At 45.7% G+C, this 13,861-nt stretch overlaps 1 protein-coding gene across 1 annotated transcript in view; it reads left to right on the top strand.

Annotated features, from left to right (window-relative positions):
- Window positions 1-8,258, top strand: part of SPATA6L (spermatogenesis associated 6 like) — a 55,142-nt gene extending 46,884 nt beyond the window's left edge. Inside the window, exons 11-13 of the mRNA XM_023539426.2 lie at window positions 108-204; window positions 2,121-2,223; window positions 7,534-8,258. Coding sequence (XP_023395194.2) covers window positions 108-204; window positions 2,121-2,210 — 187 coding nt within the window. The 3' untranslated portion in view covers window positions 2,211-2,223; window positions 7,534-8,258. The remainder of the gene's footprint in view (window positions 1-107; window positions 205-2,120; window positions 2,224-7,533) is intronic.
- Window positions 8,259-13,861: the final 5,603 nt, after the last annotated feature.

Genomic DNA, 13,861 nt, shown 5'->3' with positions numbered 1-13,861 from the left:
CTTACTATTAAGTTGTTATGAATATCAACACATGCTGTTATATGCCCTAAGGAAGCACCCTGTTTAGCAGCTGCATCACACTCCATCCCGTTCACTCTGTTGGTCAGGTTCCACCCTAGCTTTCAATCCCTGTGGAAGAAGATCCATGAGAGGGTGTGCAGTCTTCTGACATCCCACAGAGCTCAGCAGCCAAACCAAACCAAGGTGAGGGCTTCGGATCAAACGCAAACTTTGCTGGCGAAATACTCACGGGAACTGGGACTTACAGGCTAGTGGGGAAGGCAGCCATTAATCATGTAACCAGACAAGTAAAATGGGAATGGTTACAAATGATGGTGCGTGGTGTCCTGAGAGGGTATGATTGGGGTATTTGACTTAGTCGAGAGTCAGGGCAGGCGTTCCTGAGGAAGAGACGGTCGGACTGAGGCTGAAGGATGAAGAGCAGCTGCTTGAGGGCAGAGCAAGCCTCCAGCGGGAGTCCTGCGGAGGGAGAGAGCGTGGTCATCTTAGTTTGCCAGTGCTGCTGCAGAAATACCCCAAACGGGTGGCTTTAAAGAACAGAAATGTATTTTCTCACAGTTCTGGAGGCTAAAGTCCAAGCAGGGTCTCAGTTGTGTCAGTTTCTTCTGTTAGCCTCCCCCTGGTTTCTGGAGTCTGCTGACATTTCTTGGCTTGTTGATGAGCCTCACATGACGTTCATCTTACCCCTGTGTGCGTCTCCATGTCTGTTCCGGTCTTTCTGTAACTCAAAAGTGATTAGGTTTGGGATCCACTCTGCTCGGGCATGACTTCATTTACGAACTGTTATGAATTGAATTGTGTCCCCCCCTCAAATATGTATCAGTTTGGCTAGGCTGTAATTCCCAGTGTTGTGTGATTGTCCATCATTTTGCCATCTCATGTGATTTTCCTGTGTGTTGTAAATCCTACCTTTGATGTTAATGAGGCCAAATTAGAGGCAGTTATGTTAATGAGGCAGGACTCCATCTACAAGATTAGGTTGTGTATTAAATCAGTCTCTTTTGAGATATACAAGAGAGAAGCGAGCAGAGAGATGGCGACCGCATACCACCAAGAAAGTAGTGCTAGGAAAAGAGCATGTCCTTTGGACCCAGGTTCCCTCAGCTGAGAAGCTCCTAGTCCAGGGCAAGATTGATGACAAGGACCTTCCTCCAGAGCCAACACAGTGAGAAAGCCTTCCCCTGGAGCTGATGCACTGAATTTGGACTTCTAACCCACTGGCTGTGAGAAAGTGAACTTCTGCCGAGGCCATCCACTGGTAGTATTTCTGTTACAGCAGCACTAGATAATTAAGACCCAAACCACAGAAAACTGGTGTTGCCAGACAGAATCACATCTACAGGCCCAGGAACTAGGTCTTCAGTACATATTTTGGGGGGACACAATTCAGTCCATAACAACCGTGCTTTCAAAGGGCTGAGCAAGTACAGTCTCACTGGCCCTCAGCACCTTTTCTGTTTGTTACACACAGGAACCCCTGTCCAGAGAAGGGCTCAGCTGTGCTTGTGATTTGTTTAAGGCCACAATATGGAAGAATGTTTTTCTAAAATTTAATAAAGTGTTTTTGACTGTTCGACTTTTATAAGGGTGGGGAAGTGTTCTATAGGGTGTACCGTAGATAGGTATACCCAGTACTTTGAGTCTATTGCAGACGTACAGCAATTAGCCAAGTGACCTTTCACCACTTCAAAAGAATTCCAAAGAAGGATTAACCAAGAGTGCTCCTAGCGGCTGGGTTCAGCCATACCATGGAGTCGAGTCGGTCACCTTGACTTATTTAAAGGCTGACAGCCTAGATTTACAGAAGGACACAAATGAATAAATTGATTGCCCTAACTGTGGGGGTGGTGAACTATTTTACTTTGTCTTTTCAAAGTTGTAGGCTTTGTCTTGTTAATTCCCAATCTTTTCAAGTAATGGAATCCCTTTAAAATGTTTAAAAAAAAAAAAGTGTCGATATACATATATATATATAGCGAACTCCACAAACAGCATAGATGGGATTCATGGGTCTCTTACATGCAAAACTACACATCTGAGTGTCATTGGTCTCTATTACATCACCAGTAATGTCATTGCTGGATTTGTGTTTGTTACAGAAAGATCCTACCTCTGAAGAAAATTCCAACCTTGACAGGCAAGGCTACCCTCAGAAGGAATACCCACTGCATGAGCAGAGATATTTTTAAACTGCTGCCTTAGGTAAGTAAGCAGCTTCAGTGTTTCTTCTCCATTAGCTGCGGTGGAGTCAGCCCCGACTCCTGGCGACCCTGTGCACAACCGAATGAAACGCTGCTCGGTCCCACGCCATCCCCGTGATGGGTTGCGGATCAGACCATAATCCATAGGGTTTTCATTTGCTGATTTTTGGAAGTAGATTGCCAGGCTTTTTGGCTCTTCGGCATACAGGCAGTCCCCAGATTAGCAAGAGTTCCGTTCCTAAGTCTGTCTTTAAGTCGAATTCGTCCGTAAGTTGGAACAATTTGGTACGGTTTATATCTAACGTCAGTTAGTCGAATGTTTGACTTTAGTGTACCTTTCTATGCATAAAAAACATTGAAGCAACATTTCCAGAGACGCTAAAACATCCTTAAGATAATAATATAGTAGTAATAATAATAATATTTTGATGTTGTCACAAAGCAGTGCCTGTTTGTTATTATGAACCACTGCATGTACCTCCAATTTTTAATATAGGATTTACGGGGGTTGGTTCATAACTACGGGCTGTACATAAGTCGGACATTTGGAACCCAGGGACTGCCTGTACTTGAGGGTCCAGGGCCCGAGAGCCCTTGTCTGGCTTGGATCAGACCTATTTTTCTTTCCTTGTCTTCCACCTAGTACAGTTGTGTAGATGGTGCACTGCCCAAGTTTGGGCCTTGCACTGTTGTCTGTGTGAATGGCACTCTCTGGAGCTGAGCAGAGCAGAGCCTAACCTTCAGGCAGAGGCCCTGACAATTGCATAAATGTTTGAATTCCCTGAGCAAAGGCCCAGCCCTCCGAGTCTCCTTCTTGCAGCTGCTTTTTTTTCCTCTCAAGCTCAGAACAGCTCCTTACCTTCTTTTGGTTTCAGTTGGAAAGCAGTGATTCACTCCTTACTGTGCAAAGGAAACCCTAGGGGGCCTCTCTCAAATTTCAAAGTCTTATTTTTTTCTAGATAAAATTTGGATTTCCTTCATCTTGCCATCCCTCCTGACTTAATTTTGCCACATATTCTGGTTTATGTAGAAGGAGAAATGGCAAACCAGGGTAACTCAGTGGGCCCATCCCTGTTAAGTCTTTGCCCTTTGAGCTGCCCTGATGGTCACACGTGTAAGTCCAGTCGAGGCCTGTGTCTCTTCCCTCTTCAAATGTTAAGGTCCCTAAGAGCTGGGCCACCTCTGAAGATGACGTAGCCCCTATCCAGGCTGAGAGTTTGTTGACTGTTGACGGCCGTACTGTGGGATGTCGTCTCTCGGGTATTCTTTCTCTTCCTAACCCAGGACCAGAATAACAATACAAAAACTAAACAAAACCCCGTAGTTGTTGTTGAGTTGATTCTGACTCCCGGTGACCCCAAGTGTGTCAGAGCAGAACTGTGCTCCATAAGGTTTTCAGTGGCTGATTTTTTGGAAGTAGATCACCAGGCCTTTCTTCCAAGGTGTGTCTAGGCGGAGTTAAACCTCCAGCTATTGTATTAGCAGCTGAGTGTGTTAACTGCACTGACCAGGGACTTCCTAACACTTCATGTGTATTTAATGAGGTCTAGCTACTTCACATGTATTAAATGAGTTAATATTTAATCTTCACAACAACTTCATGAGGCATTTATTCCATTTTACAGATAGGGAAACTGAGCCACAGAGAGGAGAAGTACATTGCCCAAGGTGACATGCCTAGTGAATGGTAGAGATGGCAGTATGAACCCAGGTAGTCTGACTCCTGTGAGGATGGCATAGGACCAGGCAGTCTTTCGTTCTGTTGTGCATGGGATCTCTATGAGCGGGAATTGACTTAACAGCACTTAACAACAAACAACAGCAGCAAGAAGTCTGGCCCCAGAGACCATACTGATAACCCTGACACCATCTTGCCTCTCCATGCCTGGAGTGTGTGATGCAATAACCCTGGGGAGAGAAGAGCAGGTATGCAGAGGCGAGCCCCTTGGAAGCGGAGCAGTCGGTGGGCACTACCCTGGAATGGCTCCAGCTGGGATCTGGTAGTTTGGACTGTGTAGGCCCTCCTTCCAGCGACATAAAATAATTGAGTCATTTCAATGATAAAGGAGTGTGGGATGACCTGCGAAGGCTTCGTGGTAGTCAGCCTCCTGAAACTCTGCTTTGAGGGTCATTCGTGCTTTTGGGCACAGTCACCTGCCCTCGGGGCTGGCTGGGACTCCCCACCATCAGCACAGAGGAATGTGGATGACAGCTCAGTAATTGCCCATTTTGCAGGATTCTACCTAGAACGTTCTGCTTGGTAGATGAAAGGGCGGATTCTGGGCCACTTAATCTCTGGTTGCCAAAACAGTCATCTAGGCATTTATTAGGTGGTTACAGGGAACACAGCCCACATAATTGCCACTTTGGGAACAGGGCCCACATAATTACCAAATGCCAAATTGAGTTGACTTTCAGCATGGGTAATGTGAAGTTACATAAAACCCTGAGGCAGTGATGTGATGGGATAGAGAGAATATAAGAAAAGGAATCAGTAAATCCTGACTTACAAATTGGTTTCCTAGACAGCAAGGGTCCTCAACCAGTGGCTGGGAATTTGCTGGCCAGCCTTCCCTGGAGCCCTTCATACCACCCTCCCCTACTCTCCGCTTCTGCGTCACAGATTCCTGGTGAGGCAGTGGTCCTGGGGGCTGAGTTAATGAAGGTTCTTGTGATTGTAGGAAACCCCAGGGAAAGTTATGAGCCTTAAGCAAACAGGGCATTTATTGGAAAGATGCTGAGGAGTTGAGTGAATCAGGGAAGATCCAAACAGTCAGGTTTGGACAGAGTGAGTCCTGGAGCCACTCTGGGGACATAGGAGCTCTTAGACCTTCTCTGTAGAGACTGCAGGTATTACAGCTCATGTTCCAACATTTTTCCAGCTTTGTGTGGAAGTTGGAAATGTCTCACATTCCCAGGAGAGAGAATCCAATTGGTCTTTTACCTCCATATTTTTTTTTCAGTCTATTGATACTTCCCCCTCCACTAAATTTTTTAAATGAAAAAATTTAAACATACAGAAAACTCAGAATTTTACAATGAATGCAAATATACCTACCACCTAGATGCTACACTCAACTATACTTGTTTTATCATACATCTATCCATCTCACCATCTATCCACCCACCCACACACCCACCCACCTGTCCGTCCGCCTGCCCCCCCATCCGTCCGTCTGTCCGTCCACCTGTCCATCCACCCACCCACTCACCCATCGATCCATCCACTTATCCATCTGCCCACCCTCTCATCCACCCACCCTCCCATCCACCCACCCACCTACCCACCTATCCATCCATCCACCCATCGACCTGTCCACCCATCCATCCTTTCATCCACCTCTCCATCCTTTCACCCACCTATCCATCCTTTCATCCACCTATCCATCCTTTCATCCACCTATCCACCCACCCAGCCATTCATCCATCCGTCTGTCCGTCCATCCATTTTTATTTTTTGATGCATTTCAAAGTGAGATGCAGACATCAATACATTTTCCTCCAGAAATTCAACATGCATATGTATCATTGACTAATAGTTCAATAAATATGTTTTATTCTTTTGATATACAACTTATATACAGTGAAATGCACAGATTCGTTCATGAGTTCCAATAAATGCACGCATCTGTACACTCAGACTCCTCTTGAGATACAGAACATTACCACCACCCTAGGAAGTTTCTTTATGGCCCTTCCCAGTAAATCAAAACTTCCACCCCTGCTCCCTCAGAGGGAACCATTGTTTTGATTATTTTCCACCACACTGTAATTTTGCCTATTCCAGGATGTTATGTATGCTTTAGAAATTCATTCATGTTGCTGCCTGCATCAGTGATTTACTTCTTCATATTGCTGGCTAGTATTTCTTTGCATTTGTATACCAGAGTTTGTTTATTCCTTCTCTATCGGTAGATACCTGGGCTGCTTCCAGTTTTGGGGTCTTAATAATAAAGCTGCTGTGAATATTTGTTTACAAGTCTTTATTTGGGCGCATACTTTCACTTCTCTTGTGTAAATACCTAGAAGTGGGATTGCTGGGTCAGAGGATAAACCAAAAAAACCTGCTTCCGTCGAGTTGATTCTGACTCACAGCAACCCTGTAGGACAGTAGAACTGCCACATAGGGTTTCCAAGGAGAGGCTGGTGGATTTGAACTGCTGACCTTTTGGTTCACAGCTGAGCTCTCGATCACGGCGCCACCAGGGCTCCAGAGGTTAGGTGTATGTTTAGTTTCATAGGAAAGGGCCACCCATTTTCCCAGAGTGGTTGTGCCATTTTATACACCCACCAGCCATGGATAAGTGTTGCAGTCGCTTCACACGCTTGCCTGATTGGTCTTCATAACATTGAGGTGATTTCAGGTACAAATAATAAAAAGCCAATAAGAAGCTGCTTAACAATAGATTGGTATTAGCTATTACACTACGAAGTCTGGCAGCAGGACCGGTCCAGGTGGATTTATTTAGCAGGCGACAACATCAGTGACCCAGATGGCTTCCATCTCTCCACCTGCCTTCCTTGTCTCCATGTTTCACAGTTCCACTCAGTAGCACTCAGCAGTTTTTGAGCATTTGCTGTGTGCCAAGGGCTGTACCAACTCCTCACAATAACACTAGGTGGCGGATACTCTGATTATCATCCCCTGATAGAATACAAGAGGAGCCCTGGTAGTGCAGTGGTTAAGCACTTGGCTGCTAACTGAAAGGTCAGCAGTTCAAAACCACCAGCTGCTCTGTGGGAGAAAGATGTGACAGTCTGCTTCCGTAAAGATTTACAGCCTTAGAAACCCTATGGGGCAGTTCTCCTGTATCCTATAGGGCTAGTATGAGTCAGAATCGACTCGATGGCAGTGGGTTTGGGTTTTGGTTTGGGTATTACACAGGAGCCCTGGTGGTGCAGTGGTTAAATGCTCAGCTGCTAACCAGAAGGTCAGTGGTTCGAATCCACCAGGCGCTCCATGGGAGCAAGATGTGGCAGTCTGCTTCCGTATAAATTTATAGCCTTGGAAACCCTGTGGGGCAGTTCTACTTTGTCCTGTAGGGTTGCTATGAGTCAGAATCGACTCAACAGTGATGGTTTTGGTTTTGGTTTGGATAGTAAATAAAAGAAGTCATGTGACTTCTCGAAGGCCACAGAGCTGCTTTGGCCCACTAGCCTTACCATGGTCCCATTCTAGGAGGAGGGGCTCAGAGACCAAGTGATCCAAGGTAGAGCCGCATATGGAGGTTATGTCAGTATAAAATCATCGTTTCCACCTTTGTGTACTTGGTCATGTTGATTGTTTGCCTTTTTCTCACACCATATGCAGGATGTGATGTTTCAAATTTTGCGGGAAAATGAATGTGGATGGAAGCTGAAGGAGGATCGTAAAGAACCCACCGATGGAGTCACTGACATACCCTTAGGGAAAGGAACAACCGTTTTTGTTATCTGTGTCAAACCACTGGTACCTAACCCCTTCTAAATCCAACCTTGTACTCAGTCTTTTGTACCCAGGTAAGAGCTGTTGATTAAAGTACTTGCTGTTTCGGGCTCAGGTTTGGTGTCAGGCTGGAACGTTTGTTTGAACTCGTGTGCTTGTTTTGAGCGTGAAGAAGAAAATAACAGGGGTTGGGCGGCAGATGGGTTTTCATCTGAATAGCGTTTCTTAGAATTCTAACGAAAATGTCAAGATGCCTTTTTAGGTGTTCTTCACTGTTGGCAGTGGATATGTTCATGAGAAGTTTTGGGTGTTTGCTTGTTTTTTAAAATCAGTTTACATTTCACACAAGCTAGAGGGAGCCGCCATTTAAAGGAATGCCTTGATGAGGTCTTCGGGAGAGGCCTGTCAGCCTGATGTTCTCTTCTTGGTAAATCTGTTTTTTGGGTTTCTTTGGTTTTGAGTGTCAGGCTTAATCGACATGAAGTCCACTGAAACCCTAGGAAAAGGGAGCTTTACAGCTGGAGAATTCAGGCCTTATTAAATTTATATGGTACAGGTTGGATTTCAATAATAACAGTAATAAGAGGAGGCCAGTTTCTTTGGACTGTGGTTTAAACTACAAAATAGTTCTCCTTCTGTCGCCTACCCCTCCCTTTTTCCAGTAATCCTTAATGAATTTATCTGAGGAACAAAACTTCTTCAAATATTTCTCTAAAAAAAAAAAAAAACCATTGCTGTTCAGTCCATTCCAACTCATAGTGACTCTATAAGACAGATTAGAACTGCCTCATAGGGTTTCCAAGGAGCGGCTGGTGGATTCGAACTGCCAACGTTTTGGTTAGCAGCCTGGGCTCTTAACCACTGCACCACCAGGGCTCCAATATTTCTCTAAAAGGACTATTTTAAGTAAATAGGCTCTGCAAGTATGACTGTCAAAACCAGATATTAAATGAGCGAGGTGGTTTTATGAGGGAGGGTGGAGGGGAAGAGGATGGTGTGACAGGTGGGTGAAGGGTCACGTTTGTCTTCATGGGCACAGACCCAGAGAGGAGGGGGCCTGAAAATGGAAACCTTTGTCCTTTTTCATAGTATACATACTTTAGCATTTTCTTCTACCATATTCTAAAACCCTTTTGGTTTTTAACATTTTCAGTGAGAGCCAAGTTTTTTTTTTTCCTCACTTTGACCTCAGGAATTGGTTCAATTAGGTAAATTAGGAAAACAAAATAAAAAATTCAAGCAGAAAAGGCTCCAAAACCAAAACTTACCGTTTTCTCAGAATTTGAGCCAAATAAAGATACATTTCCAAGCATTTTACCTTTGGAAGGAAGACAGTAAGCTTGAATGACATGGGCTTACCTGGAATAACGTGTGGCTATGTGGAGACCTGGTGGTGTAGTGGTTAACAGCTCAGGCTGCTAACCAAAAGGTCAGCAGTTCGAATCCACCAGCTGCTCCTTGGAAACCCTATGTGGCGGTTCTACACTGTCCAGTAGGGTCACTATGAGTTGGGATGAACTCAACGGCAAAGAGCTTACGTGTCATGGTTGAGGGATAGAATTCTTGCCTTCCGTGCAAGAGTCCCAGGTTCTGTGCCCAGCCAGTGCCCCTCGTGCTTAGCCACCACCATCTGTCAGCGGAGGCTTGCATGTTGCTGAACAGTTTCAGGGGAGCGTCCAGAGTGAGACGGACTAGGAAGAAAGGCCTGGCGACCCACTTCTGAAAACCAGCCAGTGAAAACTCCAGGAGTCACGATGGTCCAGCCTGCAGCCCATCGTGGGGATGGTGCAGTACCGGGCAGCGCTTCACTCTGCTGTGCGTGGGGCCGCCGTGAGTCAGAGGCCAACACGACAGGAGCTACAGCGGTGTGTTCTCAGTGTCTCTGCAGCCATCGTTGGCCGTTTTTTATTTTGAAGTCACCTCTATGTAGTCATCAAAAATAAAAATATACTGGTACTACGTTAAAATGATTGTAGTACATTTTTTAAAAAGAGGGCCACTTATAAAGAGGGGCATAAGCAGCTGAAGGAAATCAGCTCTAAGGAGTCAGTATCCCATGTCACTTACTTATAGCCGTGACGACAGTCAGTGTTGAGTTTTTTTTTTTTTAATGGTTTGAGCATAACTCTTTCATTCAATTTAGCAACAAGAACTTAAATGTTTATACTTACTTAAAATCATTTTTGTTTTCCTCAGAGAGTTTATCTGCCTGTTTCTTGCTTTCTGATCTGCTAACGCTATTGTTTAAGTTGTTCCCGTTTTAGCTTTATGTTGCTCAAGAAATTATTTCAGTTTTGAGGAATCACAGTGGGGCCAGGATTGCAGTCAAGGTGTTTTGCTTGTGGAATATATAATGACTTGAGTAGTTTTGTGATATATTGGGGCTTGGATTAATTTGGGAAGATCCATGTCATTAAACATAATGGAAAAAAATTCCCACCGGCCTTGCTTCATTTATTAGTATTTTTTTGACTTCCACTGCTGCAGGACTGTCAAAGCCTGGACCATATTTTGTAAACATATTTTGAGGGCTCTCTAAGGTTGCTATGGGTCAAAGTTGACAGCAATGGGTATGGTTTTTCCGGTTTTGGTGTTTGCATTGGAAAGCCTGGTGGCGTAGTGATTAAGAGCTACGGCTGCTAACCAAAAGGTTGGCAGTTCAAACCCACCAGCTGCTCCTTGGAAACCCTATGCGGCAGTTCTACTCCTTTAGGGTCGCTGTGTGTCAGAATCGACTAGACAGCAACGGGTATCGGTTCCTGGGAAGATTCCCTTTGTGGAACCTGGACCTTCTACGTAAAACATACCACACAATGAGGCCTTTTCCTTGGGGTCACCAGACTGACCCACAGTTAGCTGAAGCTGGTAGACGCAGAGTTATAAATAAGTGAAAAAGTACGAGTGTGAATGCTGTGTCTGACATCAAAGAATGTGATTGGGATGTCATTTGAGAGGATTGATAAATTCCATGTATGGGTCCAGCCCAGCCCCTGAGTGCCTGGCTACTCTCCATAACAGCCATGGCTCTCCTCGGTCAGTGCCATTAAAAAAAACCCTCTCAGGCTCTTTCTGCCACTTTCTAACACTTGGTGGTCACTTGTTTGATCCTGAGGCGGCTGCATCCTGGATAATTCCAACCACAACAACAACCAAAAAACAGAGCATTTTCTTCCGAGTGACCAGGGTGACTCAGGTCTCCTGACAGAAGCTGGACCGAGGTTAACCACTTCTTGTTTAGGTCAACAAGAGACCCTTCCTGTTTGTATTTCCTGTGTCAGTGGAATCTTATTTGTAAATAGCATTTTGGGGAAGCTCCTCTCCACACCCCCAAATAAACAAGCCCCTGTTCCTTTTCCTCCATGAACTGACATTCACTTAAACTGGGGACTTGAACCAAGATAAATATCACACCTGTTTTAGTGGGATGACCTCCAGGACAGACAGTATGCTGCAGCACAGGGCGTTGCTGGAAGTACTGGACTCCTGGGGCGAACTCCGCGGCACGCACGCTACGCTCATTTGGCGTTTCATCAGGGAAGTTCAACAGGCGAATGATAACATCCTTTGTTCACTGAGTCGTGTGATGTCCCAGCCTTGGCACTTAGCCAGATCGATTGCACAGCCTTGCCTGGATTCATTCAACTTGTATTTATTAAGCTCCTACTCTGTACTTAAGGAAACACTGGTGGCGTAGTGGTTAAGAGCTACGGTGCTAACCGAAAGGTGGGCAGTTTCAGTCTACCTGCTGCTCCTTGGAAACTGTATGGGGCAGTTCTGCTCTGTCCTATAGGGTCGCTGTGAGTCGGAATTGGCTCGATGGCAGGCTCTGGTGGAGCAACGGTTAAACACTCAGCTGCTTGACTGAAATGTTGGTAGTTTGAACCCACCAGTGGCTCTTCTGGAGAAAACCTAGGAAACCCCATGGGGCAGCTCTGCTCTGTCCTATAGGGTCGCTAGGAGTCGGAATCGACTCAACAACGGCACCGGACAACAACAGCATTCTCAGTAGGATTCCCTAGGTGGTGCAAAGGGTTAAGTGCTCAACTATTAACTGCAAGTTGGCATTTCGAACCCAGCCAGAGGTGCCTTGGAAAAAAGGCCTGGTGATCTGCTTCTGACAAATCAGGAACTGAAAACCCTGTAGAGCACAGTTCTGCTCTGCCAGACATGGGATCACCATGAGCTGACTCAGTGGCAACTGGTGTGGTTTATTTTACTTTATTTTTATGTGCTCAGTATCGTGCTGGGTCCTGTGTGGGGCTAGGGTAGGAGTATAAGATATAACCTGTGTCCTCCTAGGGTTTCCAGATTTAATAGGGCAATGAGATCTTTCAGGTGTGACTACTAAAAGGTGTTGCAAACTCAGTGCCTTCAGGCCAGGCAGGACTTGTGACTGTCAGCAGCAGTGGGGTTTGAAATAACGCTGAGTGGTGGGCACTGGGGTGCAAGAGAGAGTCAGACTCCCCCCACCCGCAGGCATTCACACTCTCCAATCCAAATTCAAAACAACAAGAGGCGCTGTGGCCATATAAAGCTGTTCCGAAGCTGGATCTTGACCATGGCCAGTTTTTTTTTTTTTTTTGACTCTTGCTTAATAATATGAAATAATGATATTAATTTACAGTGAGGTTTGTGGAACTCAAAGTCATTATAATCAAGTCTCATATTGATTAATTAAAAATAATAATGCAGGGTAATTATTTGATTATGTATCAAGATACTGTCACTTCTCTAGGTTCCTTGAGGCAAGAAACAATGGGGTCTTGGGACTGGGAACCAGGGGTTTGTTTTTGACATTAAGGCACAGGAAGGCCAGGTGGAGAAGCAGTTTGGGAGAAGCGAGGATACTGGAGAGGGTAGAGTGAAGGGAAGACCCCTGGGTGACACAGATGGTTTACACTCGCCTGCTAACCTAAAGGTCGGCTGTTCGAACACACCCAGTGGTGCCTCGGAAGAATGGCCTGGTGACCTCCCGTAAAGATTACAGCCAAGAAAACCCTATGGAGCAGGTCCATTCTGTAACAAGTGCGGTCACAGTGAGTCAGAATCGACTCCACGGCAACGGGTTTGGTTTTCGATAGTGAAGGATATGTGTACGGAGAAGAAGGAAATGTCCTCTGGGCACAGGGTTTTAGACTTTGTTCTGCAGACTATAAGAAGCCATTTGAGTTTTGGAGTGGGAAAGCTGAGTCTTCAGCTGAAGGTGGCCAAGTTCAGGATGGTTCGGGAGTGGGTAGAGGCTGGTGACGGGGAGAGTCTGAAACAGCAGTAGTCTGGAAATTAGGGTAATAGACCCCGAACTGGGTGGGAGGTCAGAGAGAAGAAAAGGGCTGATTAAACTTAGGGGGTGGAAAGAAGCAATTTATTTTTAATGGTATTTGAAAGCCTACGAGGGCTGGGGGTGGGGAGTCTGGTTCCTTTAGGAAACAAACAGATCAGCTGGCCTGGGCTGAGTTGCCAAGTGAAGGTGAACTATTCAGTTGTCGGGAATGAAGTATTGATTGAGAGAATAATTACCCCGCAGATGCAAGGACACGGCGTCCTTCATTTTGTAGGGACGTGTTCTTCCTGACAGGAGGCAAGAGGAACTCAGGGACTAAGAGAACAACACAGGAGGCCAGGTGAAACAGAGAACAGAATGGGAGGCCAAGTAAAACCTTTTGGGGAGGAGTTTTTGAATGGCCTGATTTTGGCAGGGGAAATAGGTAGGAAACACTCAGAACTCCTGGTGGGTGGGTGGGCGCTTTGAGGCAGACTGGCTGCTGCGGAGGCAACGGGGGGCTGCTTCTCTTGGATTTAGTTTTTCTGTTTGCTTCCTCTGACTCTTGTTCCTGTCGTAAAGTTCTCATTGTTGTAACTAGAATTGAGAGGATTATCAAAGTGCGCGTTGTTTATTCAAGAATTCCATGGGAGGAGAAAATGCAGACTACGCCATCTCCAGGAAACCCTGGTGGTGTAGTGGTTAAGTGCTATGGCTGCTAATCAAAAGGTTGGCAGCTCAAATCCACCAGGCGCTCCTTGGGAAACTCTGTGGTACAGTTCTACTTTGTCCTATAGGGTCGTTATGAGTAGGACTCGACTCGACAGCAACGGGTTTGGTTTTTTTTTTATATACCACCTCCAGCTATCCTTGCCTGAACAGAGGCTGTGTCCCGGGCCTCCCACTTCACAAACAGCAGCACTCTTCACTTCAGGGCACCCTCCCCCCCACCCC

The sequence above is a fragment of the Loxodonta africana genome, chromosome 9, assembly GCF_030014295.1.
Source record: "Loxodonta africana isolate mLoxAfr1 chromosome 9, mLoxAfr1.hap2, whole genome shotgun sequence".
Lineage (NCBI taxonomy): Eukaryota > Metazoa > Chordata > Mammalia > Proboscidea > Elephantidae > Loxodonta > Loxodonta africana.
This window is presented reverse-complemented; position numbering and strand designations above follow the sequence as displayed.